Source organism: Euwallacea fornicatus, chromosome 7 (genome assembly GCF_040115645.1).
Source record: "Euwallacea fornicatus isolate EFF26 chromosome 7, ASM4011564v1, whole genome shotgun sequence".
Lineage (NCBI taxonomy): Eukaryota > Metazoa > Arthropoda > Insecta > Coleoptera > Curculionidae > Euwallacea > Euwallacea fornicatus.
This window is the reverse complement of record NC_089547.1, coordinates 137,048-163,604: the sequence shown is the minus strand read 5'-3', so window position 1 is coordinate 163,604 and position 26,557 is coordinate 137,048. Positions and strand designations below refer to the sequence as shown.

General features: G+C 34.5%; 2 protein-coding genes across 9 annotated transcripts in view; one reads left to right on the top strand and one right to left on the bottom strand.

Moving 5' to 3' along the window:
* The window catches only part of LOC136340127 (putative gustatory receptor 28b), a 287,924-nt gene that overhangs the window by 213,681 nt on the left and 47,686 nt on the right, over positions 1-26,557 (top strand). The window lies entirely within an intron of this gene.
* shakB (shaking B) overlaps positions 4,678-26,557 on the bottom strand; it is a 56,328-nt gene continuing 34,448 nt past the window's right edge. For all 5 annotated transcript variants that reach the window (XM_066283920.1, XM_066283922.1, XM_066283921.1 and 2 more), the window contains 2 exons: positions 8,544-8,763; positions 4,678-8,461 (listed from right to left, as the gene is read on the bottom strand). In XM_066283920.1, coding sequence (XP_066140017.1) covers positions 7,923-8,461; positions 8,544-8,763 — 759 coding nt within the window. In that variant the 3' untranslated portion in view covers positions 4,678-7,922. The remainder of the gene's footprint in view (positions 8,462-8,543; positions 8,764-26,557) is intronic.

The following is a 26,557-nucleotide window of genomic DNA, read 5'->3' as shown; positions in this document are numbered from 1 at the left end:
TCCACTCGACTCCTTTTTGTGATGAACTTTAAGAACTCTGGTTCACAGAAATCCTCCTGAGACAAGAGAAGAGTTAATTGCTTCAATCCGAGCTTGCTGTCAACTAATAACACCATGTCAGATAACAGCTGCAACGCGTTCGGCACTTCAAAGATGTCCAGTTGTGTAGCACACAATGGAGGTCTCTTTGAAGCGTTTCTTCGGTAATTTAAGATTACACAAAGGACGAGACAGAAACATTAAAAACAATGAAACTGACGAAAAAATATTTGTATTTTGTAATAAGCAAAAATCTCGTTTGCGACTTATTCAAAACAATTGCAGCGTAAACAGATAAGAAAATTATTAAGCATTATTATCTTGAAACTGATGAAAAACTGAATTAAATTTGTTTACTTTGATTAGTAAAATTAAAATTTTAAATTTGACTGGATGAAACTGAATTACGCTCTAGGAGATGATCATCCTGTTCGGAGAATCCAATTTTGTGTAGAAATGAGCCAATGTATGTATCTATGAAACGTCCGGAAATATTTGCTTCGGTGATGAGAGTTCTTTTTTTTATTGGGAAAAATAATCGACTTTCCTGTCGTTTCTGGAATAATACAAATCCTCATCAGTTTCTGAAAGAATACACTCGGTGATCGCAACAACTCAATGTTTACTCAGGAATTTTTTAGAATGTAATTATCGGACCCATATTCGTTGAAGAGGATTTAAATGGGCAACAATAGTTGGGTTTGTTTCGGAATTTACTTAACCCTTCAACCATCAGTGCTCTGGAGAATCAGTCTTTAACTTTAATTGGTACTTCTAGAAATCTGGGGCATGGCCAAGTTTTCAAAATATACCCGGTAAAATTGAGATCCGACATAAGTCTATATGAAGTTTATTTAAAATATTTTTTTTTGCCTTCTTTAGTTTTAGTTCAGTCAAAATAAAATCAAATAAAATGCATTTGTTAATAAATAGTTTTATAATAGAAAACAACAGTTTCATGCTACGCACTTACAACTCTAATAGAACACTAAATACTACTGTTGAACAATGAAAAGTATAACACACATTTACTTCAAGGAATTAATAAACCATCATTCTATTTGCGACTTAGGAGACAAAACCAGCACAAGCGTATTTTCAGACACAAAATAAATTAATTCAAGCGGTGGAGTCGTAGATAAAATGTAGGACATTTCACGTGCAGTAAGACACATGAATAATTGGTGTTATTACCCCACTCGTGACTAATGACTATTACATAACATTTATTAAAATAATTAATAAATAATCTTATCGCTCTTATAAATGTCTTAAAATCAAATAGTTTTTTGATAACCGGAAAAAAGTGAGAGGAATAAACAAAATTGTACAAAAAAAAAGGAAATAAGCACAATTGTAAAGCCTTTTTTTGACTAGGAATGTTGATTATAAATTATAAATGTACCTAGAAACAGGATATATCAAGTCTACTATATTGTCAACAACGTATTGTCTCAATTCGCAAGAGTGCTTCTCTACAGGATGTCTTATTTGGACGTGCCCGTGTTGCTATCTGCGAAACGGTGAAAGGGCAAAAGTTGCCCTTTCTGGAGGCTTAATATGCCGCAATCGACATTATGAAATAAGTTGTGGTTTATAATTTATTAAAAATACATTTAATGCATCATTTTAATTAAAAATTAAAATTATTAAATTTTATAGAAAATACTCGCAAAAAAGCGTACTTATCTTGTGTTATATACATACATACCCATTTTACATTAACTTATTTTGATCAGAATGACTATTTTTACAATATTTTGTCTGTAAACTTTTGACCAATTTCGCAAGTTTGGCAACATTGTTTGCAACACATAAAAAATCCAAATATCGCAATTCGTGTCTAACCAATTTTGTAACTCTTACAGTTTCGGAAATACTAATAGAGGGTACATTTAAACCAGGCACCCTCTATATCTGCTTTATGGGCAGGTACCAAAACTATGTATAATAAATATCCATTTTCAGTTAGGATGGATTAAAGGTTGAATGTATTGGGAAAAGGTGTATATCTGTCATTCCTAACAAGTTAAGTGCCTCTCTCACGTAGTCAAGTCTATATTCAAATGGACAAAATGCAGGAACATAATACAAATACAAAACTCTTGGGATACAACAAATATATCACTCTTCACACTTCAACGATATTCAGTATTCAAAAATTGAGTGTGCTTTTTAAGAGAGTTTATTATCCGTTTAAAAGAATTATGAAAACAGTTTATAGGTGACAAATCAATTTTGAAGGACATAGAATTTCGAATCTCGGTAGTAAATCTGGGAAAATCCCAGCCTTCAATCTTCCCTTTTCCAGAAATAAATTATACCAGGTGATTCTAAATAAATGGGAAAATCAAATATCTTGGAATCAAGAAGATCTAGAAAATAATGTTCGAAGAAAGTCTTTTTTGTATTCAGAAGCTTTACTATTTGTACTGTCAATTTTTTTCAAGGTCATCTATCATTTGTGGTCAATTTTGTTTTTTCAAATGGAACACCCAATTTTTTTGGAGATTGGAATTCTCTGTTGACAGTAAAAATATTTTTGCTTGGAAAATTTGTTGCGGAAAGTGATAAAATTGATAATACTAGATAAAACCCAAAATACACGTAACAAAAATGAATTTTTTTTTCAAATATACTATTTTCGGATGAATCAAGCTTCACAAACTACGGTCGAGTAAATCGCCACAACATGAATTTATAGTCGATTGAGAATTCACATTGGTTGCGTGAAGTGGATAGGCAGCGACTATTAACTTTGAAAATTTGGTGTGGTATTGTAGGTAGACATATAATTGGGCCATACTTCATTGATACAAATCCCTATGAAAAAAGTATAGGAAATTTTTACTTGAAAATTTGTCACACCTTGAAAAGGTAAATTTAAATAAAAGATAGACAACGTAGTTTCAACATAAAGACTGTCCTGCTCATTATACCAAAAAAGATGAGAAAACGTTTAAAAAAGCATTTTCCACAAAAATGGATTGAGCGTGGCAGTGACCAGCCCGATCAGCAGATTTGACTTCATCAGACTTTTTTTTGTGCGGCCATATGGAACATATCATTTATGATCGAGTGCCAACTGCTATGAAAGACATGAACATTCGGATCAGAGACGCTTGTCGAAACATTACACCTGAAATGTTAAAAAATATCACATAATCATTTCAAAAGACAACTGTTAAGTGCCTTGTGCAGCAGCAGCATCATTTCGAACGTTTATTGGACTGTTTTTTTTATAATAAAGTAACATTTACTAAATAATAAAATAAATTGCTCAATCTACCTTAATAAAATTTAATTAAACATTTATTTTGTATCTGGTATTATTATCAATTTTATCACTTTCGGCAGATAATGTTTCAAGGAAAAACATTTTTACTGTGAACAAAGAATTCGAAACCTCAAAAAAAATTGAGTGTTGCATTTAAAAAAGCGAAGTCGGTCCGAAGTGACAGAAACAAAAAATAACACCATAAAAAGTGAACCATGAAAACCATCGATCTTCTCGATTTCGAGTTATTTACTATACCCATTAATTTAGAATCACCTGGTATACAGTTCTTCCAATAGAAAATATAACAATATTGGAAGTAATGATGAAGCAAAAGACGTGACGTGCTCGTATCGAATAGGTAGCTGACTGCGATGTTGCCCAACGTATACGTAAACAAGCTCTGACATGAGGCAGTGTTATTTATTATTGTGTTCATAATGAAAAATGAGGCTGAAAACTTGCACTAGATTTTAAAACTCGAGGCCATGTACAGAGCGCACTTCACGATCTGATCAGCTAGAATCACTCGTTCTCTAAAAATATGTAGCGAAAAGTGGCAACGCCACATTTATTAGATTATATGTATCCTTTTTTAATCTGTTAGGGAACGTAGCTCGACATCTAAAAAATTCGGTCACGTACTTTGCTTCAATCTTCAATTATTATCTCTTCTGTGCCCTGGTTCTGCAGGAACATGGTATAGTGACGATGACATTTTTCTCTAATGATCAAAGAAATTTTTCGACTAATCCGTGCTATCGAAAAAATCATTCTAACTCTCACATGTTTCCATAGCATCAGGACTCGGCACAAAGCTGGATTTGAAGTGCCACTGTAACAATTATTGGCAGTGTAAAGGTGACAATCACAGAAATAAAAATTGTTTTATTCCTTGAATAATTAAGTAGTTTTTGACAGAAGGTCACTGGACTCATCTTTAGTCATTAGCAGTATTAGTACGAGTACAGAGAGCTTCAAAAAATTAAAATAAATGACCTAATTAGAGATTAAAGATTTTTCTAAAATAAAATTTCTATTTAACCAAACCAACCCCGTAAAATGAAATATAATTTCAAACTATTTGATGAAAACATCTGTTTTTATTATATTTTTTTACTACTAAATTTGTAGTTTGCTTAATTAAAATCGATGACACAATGAGTTTGATTTTGTAACTGGTCAGATAATGAAAGCGGGTACCTTCATTTTATAATTCAGTTAAGAAATAGGACCATTTCTATAGATACAAGGCGCAGCTTGAATATGTCCAAATGTACGTTTTTTTCTTGAGATGTTTTTTCCGTGTAACAACGGGCAATTCCACGCACATATTTCAAAAATTCTTCAATAACTTTTGGAAAAAATAATTATGCAATCTAACGCAATCCTAAAATATATATAGAACCAATGCTCTCTTAGTATTTTTATTTTCAAAAAATTTATAACCTATGTCAGTTAACTATATTGGCGGTACCATTCAAAGGAGGACAATAGACCCTTAAGACGGCTCCAGACTGAACGCGCTGCACTCAGCCGCACTGAGCCGAGCTGCGCCGCATTTTAAAGCACTGCGTTGAGCTGCGCAATCCGGCGGCGAGTGGCGCCAATTAAACAAGATATTTTAAAGAAAAAATCGATTCTATGCTTTGTTTCAGTTTGTGCGCACGAGCGCTTTTTAATTAAATTCAATAGTCAATCAAAACCGTACAGACAGCGTACCTTTTTGACAACCCCGTTCAAAACAAACTTTTTTTTTAATGTACCGACACTTGCCGGATTGCGTTCTCTCTTGTTGCAGAATCGCGTAACTTGATGTGCTTCGGCGCAGCTCGCCGTTCAAATCTAACGCGCCACGTTGCGCAGAGCATGTTTTAATAGCACGACGCAGCGCGGTGCAATCAGTCTGGAGCCGCCTTTAGGCAATTTTCTTTAAAGCTACCCAAGGGACTGGTTTGATACAGGATAGGATAAAAAGGATGCAAAAGAAGACATATGCAATGATGCTAAACTTCTAATCTGTACTCTGGACACTCGCAGCTGTTCTAAAGACACGCGGCCAATTTAAAGCTTTTATCACTACCACCACACATAGCTTCAAAAGTTTTGCAGTGCCCGACTTTCCGTTTTAAAATATTTTGGCATAAGGATGTTTTCTTATCTTCATATTTATCAATAATATCATTAACAACGGTACCCTTTTTGCATCGATAGACAATTTCTTACAAATTTTTTTCTTAAATAAAGAATCAGAAGTTTATTTTGGCGGTATGGACTAATACCACTTTAGGTTTGAAAGCAAAATCATGAATCGCTAAGTGATATCACAAATTGATCGTGCAAGAATAGAGATTTCAGTGGAAGGACATTCGTAGAGGTTTGTAACCGAATGAAGAGACGTTTCTGAAAGCGGAGCTTCGTACAAATAAAATAGCTATTTAAATATTTACTCTCTATCAAATAGATCCAGAAGTGACTGTAAGTGCGTTGCTAATCAGAGACAGAATGGCCATACACGGTGTCCTTGTACTACCTAGCTAAATTTTAGGATCACACATAAAATTCACTAAAAATATAAAACAGAAAATTTCGAAAACTCGTCCCACTGAAGAAATTTCTTTCTTTTTTCTTAATTTTTTTTTGAGGGCTCGTCATTAGGAAGACAGATGAATAAATCGATTTGGTGCTCATCATTAAAACCTGCCAGAAATCCCGATCTAACACTTCTTGACTTTTATATTTTTTACGTTTGGTACCTTTGGTACGTCACAAACACTTATATTCACACAAAGAAAATATGGGTACAGTTGAGAAACTTGAACAAAGAATACATGTAGTTTGTGTCCCAATAAGTGAGACAAGAGGAGAGGTTGGTCGAGCCATCCAGCTGATTTTTTAAAGAAAAAAATAAAAAAGTTTTACGTTCAGGCCACTGGAAAGCCAGAAAAATATAAATAGGATAAACTCACAATGATTGTTTAAAATAAAAATTTTAAGTGGCTTTCCTACAATACTATTGAAATGTTTGTAGCGGCAATGCAAATGAAGATACGGGGGCATTCGGATTGCAAAATATGACAAGTCATCAAAAATCAAAAAATGAAATTTCCTCAAAGTGAACTGGGCATTCTGAAATTTTCTATCTCACATTTTTGGTAGCGTTTGATGTGTAGAACCACTTCCAGAAATGGGGCCAAGTGCTTCAGAGACACTCTGTATAAACTTAACAAATCAGCGAAGTCCTACTGAAGCAATGCCGGAACTTCGAAAGGAAGCTAGATATATACATGGAGTTGTTATTTCTTCAATGCTAAGAAGACGAATTGTGCAGTCTGGTTTGTGATGTCGTCGGAAAATAAAAGTTCCTAGACTACAATATCAATACGGACTTCATTGATTGCAGTTGGCTGAACAGCACAAGCTCTTACGCAAAAAATGTTGAAATTTTTTTCATTGTCCCGATGAGATCAGAATTTGTATGGTAAGTGATGGCCGCCCATTTCGAGTTTGCAAAAGCAGCAAGAGCTGGTCAACATATCCACTTTCCTCCCGTGCCTCCTTCTGCAAAAGGAAGTCCAATGTCGAACGGGCAGACCAACTAAGTTCATGTGCAAGGGACAATTTATCTTCACGGACGACAATTCTCATCGTCCTATGACAGTAAATGATTACCGTGAAAGTGAGAGAATCAACAATTAAAATTGACCTACTTGTCACCGGACGTTAACTCTAAGGAACACCCTTGGAATGCGCTTTTCAGAGCTGCGAACTCTCAAAGAAATCCCCCCAGAATCATCCAGAAGCTTATTAGTGATGCTGTAGAAGAATAACAGCATAATCCTCATGATCTTAGATCTAACCTTCTTCGAAGCATGCAGCGATGTCTTCAAGCATGCATTGGTGCCAGGGGTGAAACTAGCCGTTATTAATTTCTATTTTAACTGAAACATTATTTTTATTATTCAAAATTGAACAGTAAAGTTGTTAAATTGATATTTTGGCAATATTCATTAATAAATAAATATTTCGTACATTTCTGTATCACCCAATGTAATATCCAAAAATCAAGGTGATACAAAACTTTTGAAGCTTTGTGTATTTATAGTAAGTCAGCAACACTATCAATTCGGTAAATTATGTATGAAGGATTTAGCTTCTTTCACTTATAAATGCGAACATTTTCGCTTTTCAGACTTCAAACATTGTCAAGGCCCGAATTATTAGTGGCCTGTTTAGCATCAAGCTACTTTCCATGTAAACCAAAAATTCTACCACCACCCAGGTTCTAGTTCAACATTTTTATGAAAACTGACCTGAAGGTAAAATTAACGTCGGTCATCAGGCAATGTGAAGAATCTTTTGAAAAAACACATATATCCTCGTGTCTCTTATAGTTACCGAGATCTCCATAGTTGAGCTCCAGAAACGGACACCCTGTATTTTGACTTTGATATTGGCACATGCATCGCTCAATCTCGCAGGAAAACCATTTTTTATGGTGCAGATAAGAAGTAATAATACGTTCGGGTCTGTAAAGGGATAAATCTATAATAATTGAGATCTTCAGGAGAGCGCCTTTATCGAATTACTAAGAGAGCAATAATTGTCAGGCTTCCTGTATTTCGCCTTTGAAACCCGGTGCGTGATGAAAATCGTGTCGATTTAACTTGTGTGCCAAATCCTGCAGCACATCCCTAAATATTAACGAGTCCACATTCTCTCCTAACATATAAAACAGGAACCAATCGCCCATTTTACTCCTACGCACTATCGTGTCAATCACTTCTTTCCGCACCAACCTATATCGCATGCGCAGCAAGTACACTCGCATCCGGGGGGAAAATATTATTATCACCCTGTACACCACCATTAAAAGAGTCAATATTGAGAGAATTACGAACCAAAACCAAAGGAAGACGTAAATCTTCTCGTTGACGACGTTTAAGGGGAGGATGCACAGGGCATCGTGTTTTTCTTCATCTCCGGAGACTCCGTACTTTCGGAAGGTGCACTTGGTCATTCGAGGAAAGATTTGGATCATCGGGTCGATTCTGTCTTCTTGGTCGGTGTTGATGAAGGCGATCACGTCAAAGCCGAACATCAAAAAGGCACCATCGAAGAATTTGTTCATAAGGAACATTTGCCCTGCATTGAAGATTTATTTTATGTTAGAATACCAATTTAGGAAATTAATAATTTTAATTTGATACCATGAAATCGTACTCACCAACGACATTTATAAGGGCTAAAACTTCACAGAAGTAATACCGATATGCCCACCAATTATGGAACCTCAGGTTCTCCCACAAGTAATCAATCATCAGCTTCTTCTTCTGCTTCTTCTCGATATCCGAGCAAACTGCCACGTCGAGGTCCATCATCAAAGCACAGATCTTACCGCCTTCCCATGATTTCCACAACCATCTGGGGGTGTAGAAGAGAATTGCCTGCAAAGAAACTTTAGTATAATTTTCTAGAAGAGCTTTGTTAGGAGTAATTTAAGTTGGAATGTTTTTCAAGGTACCACAAGCCTTGTTTAGTGGGATTACCCTGGGAATTGGGGTGCTTCTAGATGAAATCACAACTTTGGAGGAATATTTATTGTTAGGAATACATAGTGTGACCCATGGTCAAAAGGGCACCATCTTTGATATGCAGGGTGGCAAAGTTTCATATTTTATTCATTTTTTGCGTTTTTCTCACATTTGCCTTAAGTAAAATTTTTAAAATTTGATGTACCTATTTACTTTAAGGCCCTCTACAAAAAAATGTCAAATCACCCATACCCATGTACAGGGTGTTATGTGATTACGGGTCAAGTACTATTTTTTGCTTAGTTTTTTTAAACACTTTGCATGAAGTCTAATGCCAACTTTAATATTCTTCTTCAATTTTTTAGCTTTGTAGTCTCTTGCGATATTTTCGTATCTATCACCATTTCCATCGATGCAAATTGAGGAAGTCCAGCCAACATCTTCCGCTCTGTAATCTAAGATGCCATGGCTGAGTTTCCGCCATTTTAATATATTTTTTTTATTTTTGATGTTTCGTTTTTGTGAAAAAGTTAACTCAAGGTATTTGTGATAAAACGGCAAAATAAAATGAAAAATTAAAAGCTTTGCCAACCTGTATGTTGAAGATAGTGCGTTTTGCACCATGGGTTTATTACCACTTTTTATCATTTTGCAAAGTACTGTCATTCCCTGAAATACTTCGATGATAACATTTTCCATCCTATATACAGGAAAAGTGTCCCCCCTAAATATCTTTTCTGTTCTTTGTTAAAAAAAACTAAAATACGTCAACTTTTTTACAGAGGGAAAAATTATTAGGTGAAAAAGTTGTTTTCAAAATATCTTCTCTCTAATCTGGGAAACTACCACTTTGAAATTTTCAAACTGGAAGAGGGGTTCGAATAAGCCGTTTGAAATGTAATTTTAATCTCTACATGACCAAGTTTAAATTTTTTTATTTTTACGCGCCAGTCTTGTAAAAATTAAACAAAAACTAAATAACTTGCTTTTAACCATTTTTACTAAAATTTTAATTATTTTATTGCAAAAAAATGTTGAAAGTGACCTTTATTGACTTCCACGCACATGTACAGGCGACCCTTAAAATGTCGTCACACATTATTTAACATTTCTGTTGCTATTCGCCTACAATTTTCAACGATTCCGGCATATATCTCCTCGAGTACGTCATAGATTTCAGTCTTTAAATGTCCCGAGAAGAAAAAATCAAGTGGACCAAAGTCAGACGGTCTTGCGGGCCATTCCGCTAGACCTTTTCTATCAATTCATTTTCTGGGGACTTCTTCATCTGAAAATTGTCGGGCAGCAGCAGTGTAGTGTGGAGGAGCTCCATCCTATTAAAAAACTAATTCTTGTTCTAAGAGGCAGACTCTTATTCAAGTATTTAAGTTATTCTGGAAGCATATGGCTTCTTGTAGAAGTTGTGGATACTTTTCTGCATGTAAGTTTTCATGAGTGAAAAATGCTCCAACAATAAGATCGCCGAAAATCTTTGCGCAAACGTTCACTCTCTGAAGTTGTTGAATTTGGATCTCTCGAAGCAAATGAGGATTGCCATACTCCAGGAACGAGAATTATGTCTGTTAACTTTACCATTTAAATAGAACGAATGTTCATCACAAAAATGTTGTATTATACAACAATTGTTTGTTTAAATATAATATGTTACTGAAGTATTGGCAGAAGTCTAATTGACGGTCGAAATAATCTTCATTTACTTCCTGTGCTAGTTTAATGACAAGGATGGAATTTTGCTTCTTTTAAAATTCTATGAGCAGTAATTTTTGAAAAGCCAAAATCTTTCATTCAAACGTTTCGTTGTCCATTTGAACATCTCCCAAAACTGCAATTTGGAGTTCATCACTTCTCATTGAGTGGTCAACTCGGGTTTTTTCATTGGGATGAAACCAGTTGGGAAAATATCAACAAAACTGTTTTTCGAAAAGAAATTAAGGTTTATCAATTTTCAAATAAAATTTCAGCCTTAATACCCTGTAATTGTGGAACACGCAACATTGGTATGTGGTAATGTTGAGTCCAATCGTCATATTTTGGTGTCCCCTATCTCGAGTTCTGCCATCTCCTATTTCCATTGAATCACCCTGTATAATAATCAAGGTGTCTGGTAGGGAAGTTCCCGAAAAAATAAATCATAAATATTTTATTTTGGGATTAGTGTAAGCAAACTGGAACAATCGGTTTACACTTCGAAGTGGTCCAAGGTGAGTTCACATTAATTATTTGTTTATGTTGTCTCTTAATGTCTTAAATCACTTTTATTTTCACACCTGCCTCAATTATCTAATTTCACTTGTGACGCAATAACAGCCTAAAGTAATTAAAAAAAAAAAAACAAAGGAATTGATGACAGACTACCTATTCTTAAGTCTCGTAACATAAAAATTATTTTTATCGAAGCGTTTCAGCGAAAAAATAAATGATAAATTACAACATTACACATTACAAGCTAGATAGGCATAAAGAAAATCCTTTTTTTGATGGAGAAAAAATAAAAATCTACCAATATAAAGAATCGCGGAAATTTGGCTTTGGGACCGTCTTGTGTGTCCTGAGTGTCTCATCAAACTAAGTAGCTCAGCAGTAAAACGTCCAGCTTGTTTAGACGCAACTGTTTTGTGTACAGAAACCGAAAGAATTTCCTGAATAAATAAAGGTATAGAAATTAGCGAGTTACTTGTGTTCTCTGTTTAAATTTCGATACGTTTGTGTTCGATTTGAAGAAAAAATTCTCTAATAAACACTAGTCTTGGCGTCTGAAGTGAGTGTCTTGAGCGTTTTTGTAACACCTATAAATAAAGTAAGGAACTGGGACGACCTAGGTTACCCAATCAAACCCGGGTGGCAGGGATTCCCCGGACGGACGGCTGCCGTCTACGGTCGACCAGGTTCCCTGGTTGGAACTGGGTGTCTGAGTTTCGCAGTCTGATCTTCATTATAAGATCCTCCAACAATATACAGTTGTGACCATGTAAGTAGAACCATTTCGAAAAAAATTCAATTTTTTGTAGTTTTTTATAATTTTATTATAATATTTTATGCCAATAAAGAAATAAGAAAAGAAAAGAAAAAAATCATAAACGTATTTAACAATAAAGAAAACAGTTTATAAAGACATATTTTAACGGAAAGTAAATAAAACTCTTGAATAAAAACAATGAAACCAAAATTATTACGTAGTCATAAAAATAGGACTTTGATAACATTATCAAAGAAAAAGGAAAAAAAGAAACGGAACCAGCAACTGAATATTGCCCAATGCCTAATATTTCCTTGTTGGTTCCTTTGGGCAATCATTGCCTTTACTCTTTTACGCATTAATCTTGTTAAGCGCAGGCAGAGCTCAACAGGACATGCTTCCCATTCCCGTTATACTGCAGACTACAGTTTTTCTTAGTTTTTGATCTGAGGACATCTCACGTCAATGTTTAAGGTCTACTCAAAGATTTTCGATAGGGTTTAGATGGGGCGATTGTGAAGGCCATGACACAATCGGCATTGATTCATCGTGAAAAAATGTTTTAATTTGCCTAGCTGTATGTTTCGGATCATTGTCCTGTTTACGTTTTCAAATTAATAGCATAATCTTCCAAAGCACACTGCAGTATAGCATCTTTACCTATTTCAAAGTATTCCTCTTGGTTCAGAATCCCTTTTATCCAAGAAATGGAACCAACACTGAACCAAGAGAAGCATCCCTACAGTGTTCTATTGCCACATTTATGATTAGTGGTTTTCAAAGTGTGTTTTGGAAGTGATTCTTACTTTTCTAGCTGCCTCACGTACCATCGACCGTCCGAACCGACCAAGCTAATTTTTCTTCCGTGCGAAAAAAATACATATTTCCACCCTTTTGCGTTACCGTCTGTGTTTCTTTTTAATTCATTTATTTTTTATGGCAACGGTACCTTTCGAGCCACTCGTAAATGAACTTCTTCGGGTAGTTCTGGAACTTATTTCGAGTTTTACGTCCCTTTGAAGTTATTCGGAACTCACAAAGGGATTTTTTGGGATTTTTGCTTTATTTGGCGGTCAGCCAGAACCGTTTTTTCCCTTTTACAGCCGCAATTTTGCTGTCGTTTCTCGTATTTGAGGGCATTTATTACCAAGGTTTTCAATCTTCTCGCTTTCCGAAAAATGTCACGAAGGAAATTGCCTTCATCTTTGAGCATTCGTATTTTAATTCTTTCGGCTGAAGAATAGTGATTTTCACGCCTTATCTATTTGTTTATTAATTATTAAATGAATCAAAATGCTTCGAAATTATTAATTAGGCTTACCTTTCAAGTGTTATCCTGTTAAATAGAAACTAATACAAGGTATAAAAAAATAGCAAGGTTTTAATACGCTGATTTTATTAGTGCGGCCACCCGAGCTCTAACTGTCTAAGCAAAGCACAGGAAGTACAATTCTATTGGGTTGTTCGATAATTAATGTCATTTTTTTACATTTTTAAAAACGAATTTGCCTATATTAATAACAAACATTGATCAATAATATATTAGTCATTTTGTTCGTTGATCTTTTACCATCTTTCGGCAAGTTGAAAATTTCGGTGTTCGAAGAAGTACTCGCTTTTTGAAATAAACAACTAATCCAACACAGTTTTAACGGCCTGATCGGAGGTGAAAATTTTACCATTCAAATAACTTTGAAGAGAACGAAACTAATCATAATCTGATGGTGTCGAATCGGGGCTGTATGGTGGACGTGTGTCATAATGAAAGATCACATAAATTCGTTAAAAATTGAAAGAAATATTTTTCACGCAATTGCTGGAACACGTCAAATATGGTTTTGTAGTTATGCATTGTTTATATGTAACAGATACATATACAGGGTGTCCTCGAATTACGTGGCCAAAATAATACCGCAGATTGTTTGAGTGAAAATAAGTCGATTTAACTAAACTTCCCTCAGTCCAAAAGTTGATAATTATGGAGCTACAGGGTGTTAAAGTTGAAAAAAAAATCACATTTTCTTTAATATCTTTCGATTTCTTTGAGTTAATTTCACGAAATTTCATATTTGAGGGTGTTTTAGGATACGAAATTCAAATTTATTAACGATTTAGTTGTTTCTTCTAGGGGGCGCCACAAGCGACCATTAGGACACATTTAAATCTCTGTAACTTTTTCGTGCCACGGTGTATATTATTTTGGTATTTAAAAACCTTTTTCCCTACCTTTTATACTTAGAAAAGGTATACTTTATTGACGTCGCTAGAAGCAACGGTTTTGGAGAAAAATGCATAATTCTAATGCGCTGCATATTTGCGTTGGCGCTTTTAAGTAAATAACTCAGTTGGCTATGTTTTTAATTGACATTTTAACACTTGAATTTGTTTCTCAAATGTCAGTTTTTTTTATTTAGCCCTCAGTTTTTCTTGTCAGTTTCGCATCTTGTTCCTGTCCATATATCCATAAGTATGGCCAATAAATTCACTTATTCTGAAATGGTGGATATGCTGTTAGTTTATGGACTTTGCCGTTGTAATAGTCAAAAAAGTGTACGAGTTTACAAGGAAAAATATCCTTTCCGTAGAATTCCAAATCGGAAAACTTTTGTTAATATTGAAAGGCGTCTCCGCGAAAATGGCAAGTTTGAACCTGGGCATGCAGATTCTGGACGCGAACGAACAATAAGTACAGTAGAAATGGAAGAAGAGGTTTTGGATGCTGTTCAAAGAAATCCAAAGGCCAAAGGGCAGTACACGAGGTGTAGGACTGCAATTGGGAGTTTCGAAACCACTAGTTCATAAAGTTTTTCAAGAACAATTGTTGCACCCCTATCATATTCAAAAAGTTCAAGACCTACAATTGCCCGTGGATTCTGCTCAACGTTTAAATTTTTGTCGGTTTATAATCCACAAAAGAATCGAAAATCCAAATTTTAGTAAGAAAATTTTGTTCGCAGATGAAGCTGTTTTTACTAGATATGGTATTTTTAATATGCATAATGAACATGTTTATGCTTATGAAAATTCTCACGAGACAACAGTGACTCATTATCAGCATCGATTTAAAGAAAATGTCTGGGTTGGAATAATAGATAATTTTATTGTTGGTCTCTTTGTAATGCCAGATACGCTGAATGGTGATAACTACTTGAACTTTTTAGTACAAACTCTACCTATCTTATTAGAAAATTTGCCTTTACTCCTTCGTCGTGATCTTTGGTTTATGCATGATGGCGCACCTCCTCATTTTACTTTAAATGTAAGGCAACATTTAAATGAGGAATACCCACAACGTTGGATTGGAAGAGGAGGTGATGCACCTGTGAATTGGCCGGCTCGATCACCAGACTTGACACCCTGTGATTTATTTTTATGGGGTGCCTTGAAATCAAAAGTTTATGCATCTCCAGTTCATACGCGACAAGAATTGGAGGCAAGAATAATTCATGAAGTGGAATTATTGAAGAATACCCCTGAAATATTGTTTAGTGTACAATGTAATTTCTTAAAAAGGATGAACTTATGCATACAGGAAAATAGTAAACACTTTGAACATTTGTTATGATAGCAGATTAAATGAAAAAAAATTAAACCAACAATTTACATAAGTTAATTTAATTAATTAGTAAGTGTTATTCTCGCTTGTTGTTGTTTCTTTGTTAATTATTATTTTTGTTTTCTATTTAATAATATCTGATTTTGAAAACTTATTGTTATACCTTTACTAATAATTATTTTTGAAAAACTTAATTTTTTTTAACGGAAAATAATTTTAAGGTAATTTGCATGCATCATCAGGCTTAGATGCATTTTTCTCCAAAACCGTTGCTTCTAGCGACGTCAATAAAGTATACCTTTTCTAAGTATAAAAGGTAGGGAAACAGGTTTTTAAATACCAAAATAATATACACCGTGGCACGAAAAAGTTACAGAGATTTAAATGTGTCCTAATGGTCGCTTGTGGCGCCCCCTAGAAGAAACAACTAAATCGTTAATAAATTTGAATTTCGTATCCTAAAACACCCTCAAATATGAAATTTCGTGAAATTAACTCAAAGAAATCGAAAGATATTAAAGAAAATGTGATTTTTTTTTCAACTTTAACACCCTGTAGCTCCATAATTATCAACTTTTGGACTGAGGGAAGTTTAGTTAAATCGACTTATTTTCACTCAAACAATCTGCGGTATTATTTTGGCCACGTAATTCGAGGACACCCTGTATATGCACGGTTACCCAAGTAGTAGATAAATGTACTTTTACATTTTGTTTATAGAACCCTATGTATATATTGAAGTTTTTGAGTTTTATGAGAAATTATGAATATATTTCAAGTAACATACCCATGCCTAAATTCAACAGTTTCCGAAAAAAAAATACAAATAACGATGGAATTATTAAAACTTAAAAAAATGACAATATAAACTACTATAATAGAATGCATTAAATGTTCGAACTATATCCCATTGGCTTCCTGAGTCGTTTGAGGAGGTATTTGTTGAGTTTCCTGAGTGTTTTTACGTTTTAACTCTTCTAGATTGTCGGGCTTTTGTAAATACACCATATGCTTCGGTTAACCCCATAAAAAAGTCAATAGGGCTGAGGTCAAGCGTCTAGCAAGTCTCTCTAATTGTAAATATTTCAATAACCGTTGAATTTAAACATGGTGTATTACATAAAATATGTTCGTACGTCTCAAAACACTCGAAAATATCATAATATACATGAGGTTCCATACGAAAAAAGTATAAAAACATCGTTTATCTAGTACTCTTTATTCCAACAGAGCAACTAAGAACACTGATTTCCATCCTAAGAATTTAGTATGAAACGCTCTAAATTTACTCTAGCGAAACAAACGTTATTTGCAAATCTTGATGAATTACTATCCTCGCCCTCGTGTCTGGTCGAGGCTCTGGTTTTGTCCAAGTGATTAATAACAGAGTCCATTATTAATCACATAAATAATATACCTAAAGGTCCTATTGTTGTCTCATTTTCTCCCCACATATAATCGTACTCTGAATTTAAATTAACAAATATTTGGCAAAGTAGCACCAATTTGCAAATGACTTCAGCACATTTCTTTTGACCCTCTATTGTACTCCATTTCAGACATTCAAAGAAGCCCATTCTTATTCATATCAGAATAATGCGGAACCTATAGAGACGGTATCTTTATCACTTTATTGCATCATTTAATGGGCGATCTACATTTTGAGTGCATATAGCATCCTTGTAAATGCAAATTCTTGATTGCAGCAGTTTTATTTACAGCTATACAGGGTGTCCCAGCAAAAATTAGATACCCCGAATAACTTGTTTATTGTACGATTCATGAAAATTTGGTTGGAGACGTTGATAATAGTTTCAAGGGAACCTGTGCTAACTCACATTACTAGCTGTTCACTTTCATCCCTCCTCCCTGCAGAACCACCCCTTTTAGAAAACTGAAATAGGAAGTAAAGTCAAGTGATGCATTGTTTGAAAGGATATTCATTATCTTAAATAATAGTGATGATAATTTTTGATTTTAATGGCTCTATCTGCCAAAGCGGCCTTTGTTATTCTTCACAGTACTACGAGGTGAAGGAACATTCTAAGACTGTGTTGTTATGCTGTCAACAGTGCATTAGTATTTTTTTTGCCAATAAACACGAGGATAGTCCCAGAAGTACTCAACCTAACGGTTAAAGAAAGAAATTGGGAAAAATGTTACTTTATTTTTCAACAGAGTCTGGCTTCTATATATATATACAGAGTTATTCACGCTTGACAGCACGAGATTTTGTGGCCAAATTATGGGTCTTTCAAGTTTTACTCAGGGATTATATGGGAGTTTGCTATGGTTATTTTTTAAGACCAGGTCTTTCTTAAATACGCAACTTTTTTACAAAAAATCGCTATCTCTACAGGATGTTTCTGAATAGATGGTAAAAAATTGAACGGGTGAATCCTGACCCAAATTTAAGAGAAAAACTTTATATGCAGACATGTCCAAAAATGCTTTTTCTTCGATCTACAGAGTGTTAAACAAACACTCTTTTGTTTGTTTTTGTTTCTATTACTTGTTTATTTTTTATCGAAACTTGCTGAAAATTTGTACTTATCACACAGCGAGTGATCCCTACGAACGGAAATTTTCGGACTTTGATTTCATAGACGGGGTGATGCGGATTGACGAGTCTTAAGCTTTCATTTATCGTATTTTTTTGTTGTTAATATTTTGAATCTGTTAGAGAAATTTCTAAAAGCGGCATTCTCGCTTTTCAGTCTCTTGTAAAATTTCGCTTATATCGATGGTTTAGGTACCCACGATAACAGTCAATGGCGTTCACATCGATCGTTTTAAATAATAAAATAACTTAGTGAAGTTCGCCACGATTTTTGCCTCCATTTGTTTTCGGTTCGACAACTATTGACTATTAGTTGCCTGAAACTGCAAAAAAACAATGGTCTTTTGGCAATGTTTGTGAAAACACAAAAATATTTTTAACACCCTGTAGATCGAAGCCAAAGCATTTTTGAATATGTCTCTATATGAACCTTTCGTCTTAAATTCAGCTTAGGATTTATCCGTTAAATTTGTTACCATCTATTCAAAAAACCCCTGCATGTCAGGTCGGGCATTTCAAGGACCATCGTCGTGCTTCAGTGCCTTTAGAGGCGCTACTGTTGGGAAACGTTTTAAAATTGAAGGGATCAGTCTTTAACCAAGCCGGAACAGTACTTGAATCGATAAAGTTTTACATCCGAAATAGTATATTTAAAGTTCGTTCTATTGCACTAACTTGGCTAAAAGGTGAAGTATTAAAAGTTCGACTCGATTTGGACTTAGACTGATTCCTGAAGCCATCCAGGATTTTCTACTTAAAAGTCTGAATTCACTGGCACGAGGCTCGTCCGCTGAACCAACGTAAATACAGTGTGAAGTTCGAGAAAGTGGTTACGCGGGCGCTTCTACTGGAGCGCCATCTGCACTCAATAACGTGGTGCGAAATACAGCGTATTGTTTAAAAATCTAATTATCTTTTAAATAATCAATGAGTGCAGCTAGACGAGCGCATACAAATTATAAACTGAAACAGTAATGTGTTTGGAAATTCGATATTAACCTAACCCACTGGCGTTTATTTTCGATTTTCTTAGGATGCCGGACAATTTTAGATCGCTGAGTAAATGTGCTTAAAGAAAAACGTTCCTCATAAGTGCTGTCTAACGTAAAATTCACTTTATAGGTTTACTGATAAGTGAATGTGACGTTACATTTACGTTTCAAATTTGACTTACTAACCCGAACGTCATTTTACGTCGTTTTAACGTCATGCAGAGTAAACCTATTTGAAATGGCTGTTAAATCGTGCAGCGTTCCCACACACTGTCCTCACTAATGTTGCTTTAATAACTGGCTAAAAGTGCGTTTTAACATGGAACATTGTTGCAAGGAGCGATGGCTTTGCTCGATTAATCCCAAACATTAACTGTAACACACGTCACAAGCGTTTAACTTTTATATCGCAAAGTAAAAATTATTTTAACTTTACGAGTGAAATCCATAATCGTAAACCGTCTAATAGGCCACCTAAATGCACTTTCCAAAGCAAGCTTATCGGAAAACTAACTTTGAAAATTTTGAGTAGTTAAGGTGCAGTCAATCTAAGAGACTCCAAAAATAAATAAATATTCATAGTTCTGGCCAGGTGCAAGCATTAAGATTTTCTGCCTGAGTTAGTAGAATAAAACTTATTATTATGTATAATTATTTATTTTTTTCAAGAGTATGATTTCCGCAATAATGCGCTCTCGCAAGATTTTCCATTTTTAATTGCCAAAGACGGCGGGAACATCTAGCAGATCCGGCCTATTAATTTAAAACCGAATGTTGGAGCTTCGCCAACGATTTTAAATGAAATTAACCCAAATGTTTATAAAAAACATAAAAACGCCTTAAAGAAATATTTGGACAGCGATTTCGGCGACAAGTACACAGTTTTGGTACATGTTCGTTTAGCCCATTCATTAGTCTCAAAACATGTTGCTGGCGACAACTTAATTTTTACTTCAGTTTTTAAATAGACGTATCGGCCTCCAGTGGGCGACGGATATGAATGGAAAAGGAGATTTTTCCTTGAGCAAAATTTTAAATACATTATTTAAATGCAAACGTATGTTGTGGGACACTTGACAATATGTACGTACGTAACTGGGCCGTATTTCATTACTGGCTCATTGAATTGATTAAAGTATCAAAACTTCTTGAATGAAGTTTGCCCTTAATACTGGAAGACATTAATTTGGCAACTCGTCGTTCGACGTTTTTGGGCCTTAGCTTCCCGAGAAACTTTATAACATGAATATCCCAATCGATAGATTGGACGTGGTGGACCCATTCATTGGACAGGACGATCGCCCGATTTTACCCCACTCGACTTTTTTTTATGGGGCTATCGCAAAGAAAAAGTGTATTCAATGGTATCCTAAAACCCGAAAATATGACGCAAAAACAATTACGGATACTTGTGTCTTTATTGTTACCGAAGTTTTGGGGCCCACTCGGCGAATATTGCAGGTGCGCTGAAGAAAAAGTATTGATAAAAGTAATAAAAAGTTACTTTAAAAGTTCACGTACAAACTTGATAATAAGTGAAATTAAATTTATGTTTCACAAACGGTTTTCTTTCTTGAAGCTCTATCGAATGTGCGAAAAAAAAACAGGTTTCCATTTAAAAAATAATATATACGATACTTTCTTCCGGAACCCGGATAAAACATGTTTTTCTGATTGAAACGTCACTTGTAGCGAATCGAAAAATATTTCAATCAAACCCCACGTAATTTTCATCGTAGAATCCGAATCTGCTGCTAAGATTCCAAAGTTACTTACCTAACCTACCCCAATAATATAAAAATCTAACGGATTTAAATCCGATGAACCGGGCAGCTTTGACAATGATTAACACGAAAAAAATATATAACAATTTAAAAAACTCCACGAAGTATAAATAACCATAAATAACAGTACCTATTTTCAACAAAATTAACTAAGAGATTATGAAGACTTTTACGGAAAAAAATTATTTTTTAAGAAAAGTTTGATAACCTGTACCATGAAGAAGAAGCATTACTGGACATATTGGCTTAAACTTCTGGTCTCAGAATCACTCGAACAATCACCTCTTGAAGTTTGGCCACGCATTTAAATAACACCCTGTATATCAAAGCATTTTTGAGTTTTTCCATAAATTTTATGCATTTTCGATGTTACATAACTTAGGTCAGGTAGTATAAAGGGTGTCCGGCAAGTCGATACAATAATTTTAGGGGGTGATAGATTACAAGATTCTGAATCGATTTAACCAAACATACCGATATACCAAGTGTTACAGTTTTCCTGATAATTCAGTTTTTAAAATTTTTTAATTTAACCGTGCTCTTTCACAATTGTTGGAGGATAGAAGAACACCAAGCCTTTTAATCACGAAAATGTACTAAACTTTTTTATTGCCTATAGATAATTGTTTAAATTGTTTAAAGGGTAAATTCTAAAATGGCTTCGTTACCTACTTAGAACTACATAAACATGATCTTCCGAGCTTGTAATAAAGCGAAGAGTCAAATTCAAACATGGATTTAATTTAAACGCTCAGGTGTAGGTTTATTCAAATTTCTTAAACACTTCCTTAGGCAATAGTCTTTCAGTCATGCTGAAAAGATTCTTAAGAAACATTTTAAAAATGAGAGAAATTCACTTTTTATGTACCTGAGCAGCTCATTCACCAAAACGTTATCTACTAAAAATGATATTAAAAATGAAGATATTTGCTAAAAACGCAAATGTGCTGGAGAGCCATCATTTTGGAAGAATTTGTATTTGATGACATCATCAAGTATTCAGGTAAAACAATTGTTTTTATCACCCCTAAAATTATTGTATCGACTTGCCGGACACCCTGTGTATTATTGTGGTCGCTCAGATTTTCATCCTCCCCCACCCTACAGTTTTTAACTTTACATTTTCCACTATTTGGTTGCATAGTTGTATCTATTATTGATCTTGCTCTAGCTGTTTCAAATGTCGGTTTGTTTCTTTCGTTGCATACTACCATATCCGTCTCCTCCATAAATTCTTCCATCATTCTCTCTCTTTCCCCTGTTTTAAATGAGTTCCACATTAAATTTTTAGCATTGAAATCTCCCGCAACTACCACTTTCTTTTTGTTTTCTTTCACCTTTCTCTTGAGTTTTTCTAGATATATTTCGAATTCTGATGTTTTTTTATTCGGTGAGAATTGTTTTACCTGAATACTTGATGATGTCATCAAATACAAATTCTTCCAAAATGATGGCTCTCCAGCACATTTGCGTTTTTAGCAAATATCTTCATTTTTAATATCATTTTTAGTAGATAACGTTTTGGTGAATGAGCTGCTCAGGTACATAAAAAGTGAATTTCTCTCATTTTTAAAATGTTTCTTAAGAATCTTTTCAGCATGACTGAAAGACTATTGCCTAAGGAAGTGTTTAAGAAATTTGAATAAACCTACACCTGAGCGTTTAAATTAAATCCATGTTTGAATTTGACTCTTCGCTTTATTACAAGCTCGGAAGATCATGTTTATGTAGTTCTAAGTAGGTAACGAAGCCATTTTAGAATTTACCCTTTAAACAATTTAAACAATTATCTGTAGGCAATAAAAAAGTTTAGTACATTTTTGTGATTAAAAGGCTTGGTGTTCTTCCACCCTCCAACAATTGTGAAAGAGCACGGTTAAATTAAAAAATTTTAAAAACTGAATTATCAGGAAAACTGTAACACTTGGTATATAGTTATGTTTGGTTAAATCGATTCAGAATCACGTAATCTATCACCCCCTAAAATTATTGTATCGACTTGCCGGACACCCTGTATAACTTTACAGAACCAGCTGATATAACATTAAAGTACGTTTAGAGTTATACCTACATGTTAGTTTCCACGGCGCAGTAGCCTGATTTTAAAACTAACTTTCCAAGGCAAGTCAGAAGTCGTTTTGTTTGAGGCTAATTTATAAGTGCCTAAAGTAAACAATAGCGAAATGAATCTCTTATTATAGCAGCTTAGATTTCAAAACTAAAAATGCTAATAAGAACAGCTGCAATTCAGGTTTCAAGAACGATTGGATTCGTTGATCCATAAACGTGATCTTAGCTGAGCTGATTGATGCCAAAGTAAAAAGTTTACGTGAAGTTAAATGCAACAAACAACGGGGATTTCGCAAATGTTGACCAATGGCCTATTAATAACATGCATCATTACTGTTATTATTAGTGACTTAATATAATCCATTATTAACTAATCAGTAAGTTCTAATACATTTCAGGTGGAAGACACATTTTTCTTATAAAAAAAAAAATATCTCAAATGTGTGCGTGCGCAGGTGAAATGAGTACCTCAGTAAATCATACCGTCATAAAATACGTCAGGTTGCAACATAATTATGCACACATAATGACGCTTGTCATTCACTGTCACCGAGAAAATCTCCCCTATTGTGAAAAAATCAGGAAAATGTTAACGAGCGAGAATAATGAGCAAATGCACATGCCTCTGGAATAAACCTAATAAAGTTCCCATACGCACAACAGCTACCACAATACCCATTTAATCGGCCGTAAATTTCGAGTTTCAATGGACCTTAAATTTGAATTCGTTTAAAATCGTGGACTGTCAACATATTGTATATTTTGTAGATTATTTAGCGATTTGAAGCCTACGAGATGTTAGTAAAAATTAATCCTGTGTAAATCAGTGAAATCCTAGAAATAACGCAGGAGACAAAAAGGCCGTCGAAAGTAAAAAAAAAAACGATTTACTTGTATCCTGTTTAAGCACTGGGAGTTGGCTGAACAACAATGGTTTCTTATAACGCAATCATTTAATGGAGATTCTTAGATAATTTGCGGAAAGTACGGATGTTTAGCCGTGGACAAAGTCCTCACATATAAACAGCCTCCCCTAATGAGAACTACGCCGATTATTTCGCTCATGACGCAAACTCACTCATCGGGGATAACAGCCTTCATTATACGCTCGTTGGATAACTTACTACTCCATTAGATATTACACTCGCATAAAGTGCTCCTACGAGTGCGGTGAATTGCAAGTGCTTTCTTTTGAAACGTTCCCTATAAATTCCCCCAATTCCTGTGGCCTTAATCATTAAGCCAGTCCATAAATAGCTTCAATGTGTATGGGCCTTGTAGAAGTTATTCTAAACAGTTTAATTTATGAAACACCTAATTGGGTGAAACCAATAAATCTGGAGAACAAGATATAAAGCAGAGCTACACAACTGAGAAGCAGTTGTTTTATTATGCGATTTTTCAAATCGGGGATAATTCCGGAGCCGAGGAGAATGGTTTATGATCTCCTTTAAGCTCCGCTAATGTGACAGAGATTGCAGACTAATGGGACATAATGGTATCTAGTTGTGGGGAGATTATGAACCTGCTTTTACGCAAAAAAAATGAAAACGAGCGGAAATCATTTTAGTACAAAGCTTCAAGTGCAGATGCTTCTGGATCTTATATGTACAGGAATTTAACAACATTATGTCTGCAAGGCTCTAAAATATTTAATTTCCTAGAACGGTCGTTGATCTATGTTTTTGTTGGCGGGCTGCCACTTATTACTGCATTTTCCTCTTAGAAATTTTAGCATATTTCCTGTGAAGTAAGAATTAGCACGGTTTAGATTCACCGATGACTAATAGCATTCTCTTCAATTTCTCTATAATTCGCATCTGTTTTAATATGTGGACGAATTATAGATAATGATTATTGTAGGTAATACTAAAATAATAAATGGATTTTATCCTCCTTGGATATTTTACATCTCACAATAAAGTCTACAGCTTTTGGCAATTATCTAATAAAACGGCATTTCATCAATATTTATTATCTCGTCACATTAACAGTTAACATATGGAATGAAGTTAATAATGGTGTCAGTGTTAATCCCCTAGGAAACCCCGGCTGCTCGCGCCTACTCGTGGTACCCAGGCCATCGTTAATAAACTATTGACATTCTCCTTAATTTCTCTACAGGGTGACTCTTGAAACGCGTATTAGCTCTGCAGTACGATGCAAGGCAGCCCTCAGGGAATACGGGAGAAATAATACGAAAATTCTATTTAAAAAATTGACGGAGTTGTCATGTTGTCAAAGTGAAAAGTTGACTTCTTTATTTTCCAACTTTCTTTGTTCGGGGTGATTCATTGGGTATGGAGCGTGGCAAAACCCGGGATACGGGATGCCAAAATATGGCAATTGGTCCGAACATACCTTAGGTAAGAGTTTTGAGTAAGAATGTTGATCTAATCTTACGTAACTCCGAGAGGACACTAGTTACAACTCACCGCTTCGATATATTTGGTCATATTTTTATATGAGTACAACTAAGGTCAAATTCTACTCCATATAACGAAAGATCGTTAATGTTTACTCAAAAAAAGGCATTCTCATTGAATCCTGATATTTCTTTTCGTTTACGAGATTCTCACCAATAAGCCAATTCATGTAGTTACAATTCAAATTCTCAAAAAGAATGGTGGCTGTCGATCACTTGTATGCGAACACATTACTTAGGTCTTGTTACTTTAGCTTGTAAAAATAATTAGACCATTTTCTTGTCAGTTGGTCTTGTTAAATAAAAAAATGTAATTTAAAAGTAAAAATGCCAAGGCATAATGATCTTTCCTTTAATGAGATGCGCGACATGATTTGGATTTTTGCTAAAATGAATTTTAAAAGGTTTATGTTTCATTTGTTCGTGACTTTTCTTTTTTTAAAGATTAAAAAATTTATTACTTTAATTATTATTTTTTAAATAATTTAAAATTCGAAATGGTACGACACAAATTATGGGTAAACATATCGTAAACGGAAAAAGGTATTGAGATTAAACGAGAGTACCTTTTTTGAGTAAAAATAGACGTTCTTTCATTATATTTAATATAATTTGACTTCAGTTGCACTCATAAAAAAATATGGCTAAATATACCGAACAGTTGGTGATAACTAGTGTTCTATAGGAGTTACATAAAAATTATATCAAACGTCTTACTTGGCATCTTACAAAACCTCAGTATATCATTATTGGTGTTGATACTATGAAAACACAAAAATTCATTAAGGAATTTTAAAATAAAACTTCAACCTTTAACACCCTATAAATCTAAAACACGCAACATTGGTTTAAGGTTTGTTAAGTCCGATCGCCATATTTTACCATCCCTTATCTTGGGTTTTGGCGTGCTCCATTTCCAATAAATCACCCTGTACTATGAATCGTTAAAACATACCACTCGATACTGTTAAATATCAGAGACTGGAACCAATTGGAAATGTTCAACATAAGCTCCAAATTCTGAGTTTGTAATACAAGATTTTTCGATGGGGGTGTTCTGGAGTTGCACTTGACAATGATATTTTTGCAATTAACTAACAATTACACCAAAACTTTTAAAATACTTTGAAACATGCGCGCTTGCGAGTTCAAGTACACGGAGAACATTTTGAAAACCTCCTATAAATTTCTGTAAAATAGTGACAAATCTTCTATTTCAATTTTCCTTAATAACTCCGTCGATTTTTCAAAATTATTTTTTCCATTATCTTTCTCCCACTCCCTGAAAATCGCCCTGCAACGCACTGCAGAGATAATCCACCATTTAAGACTCAACCTGTACA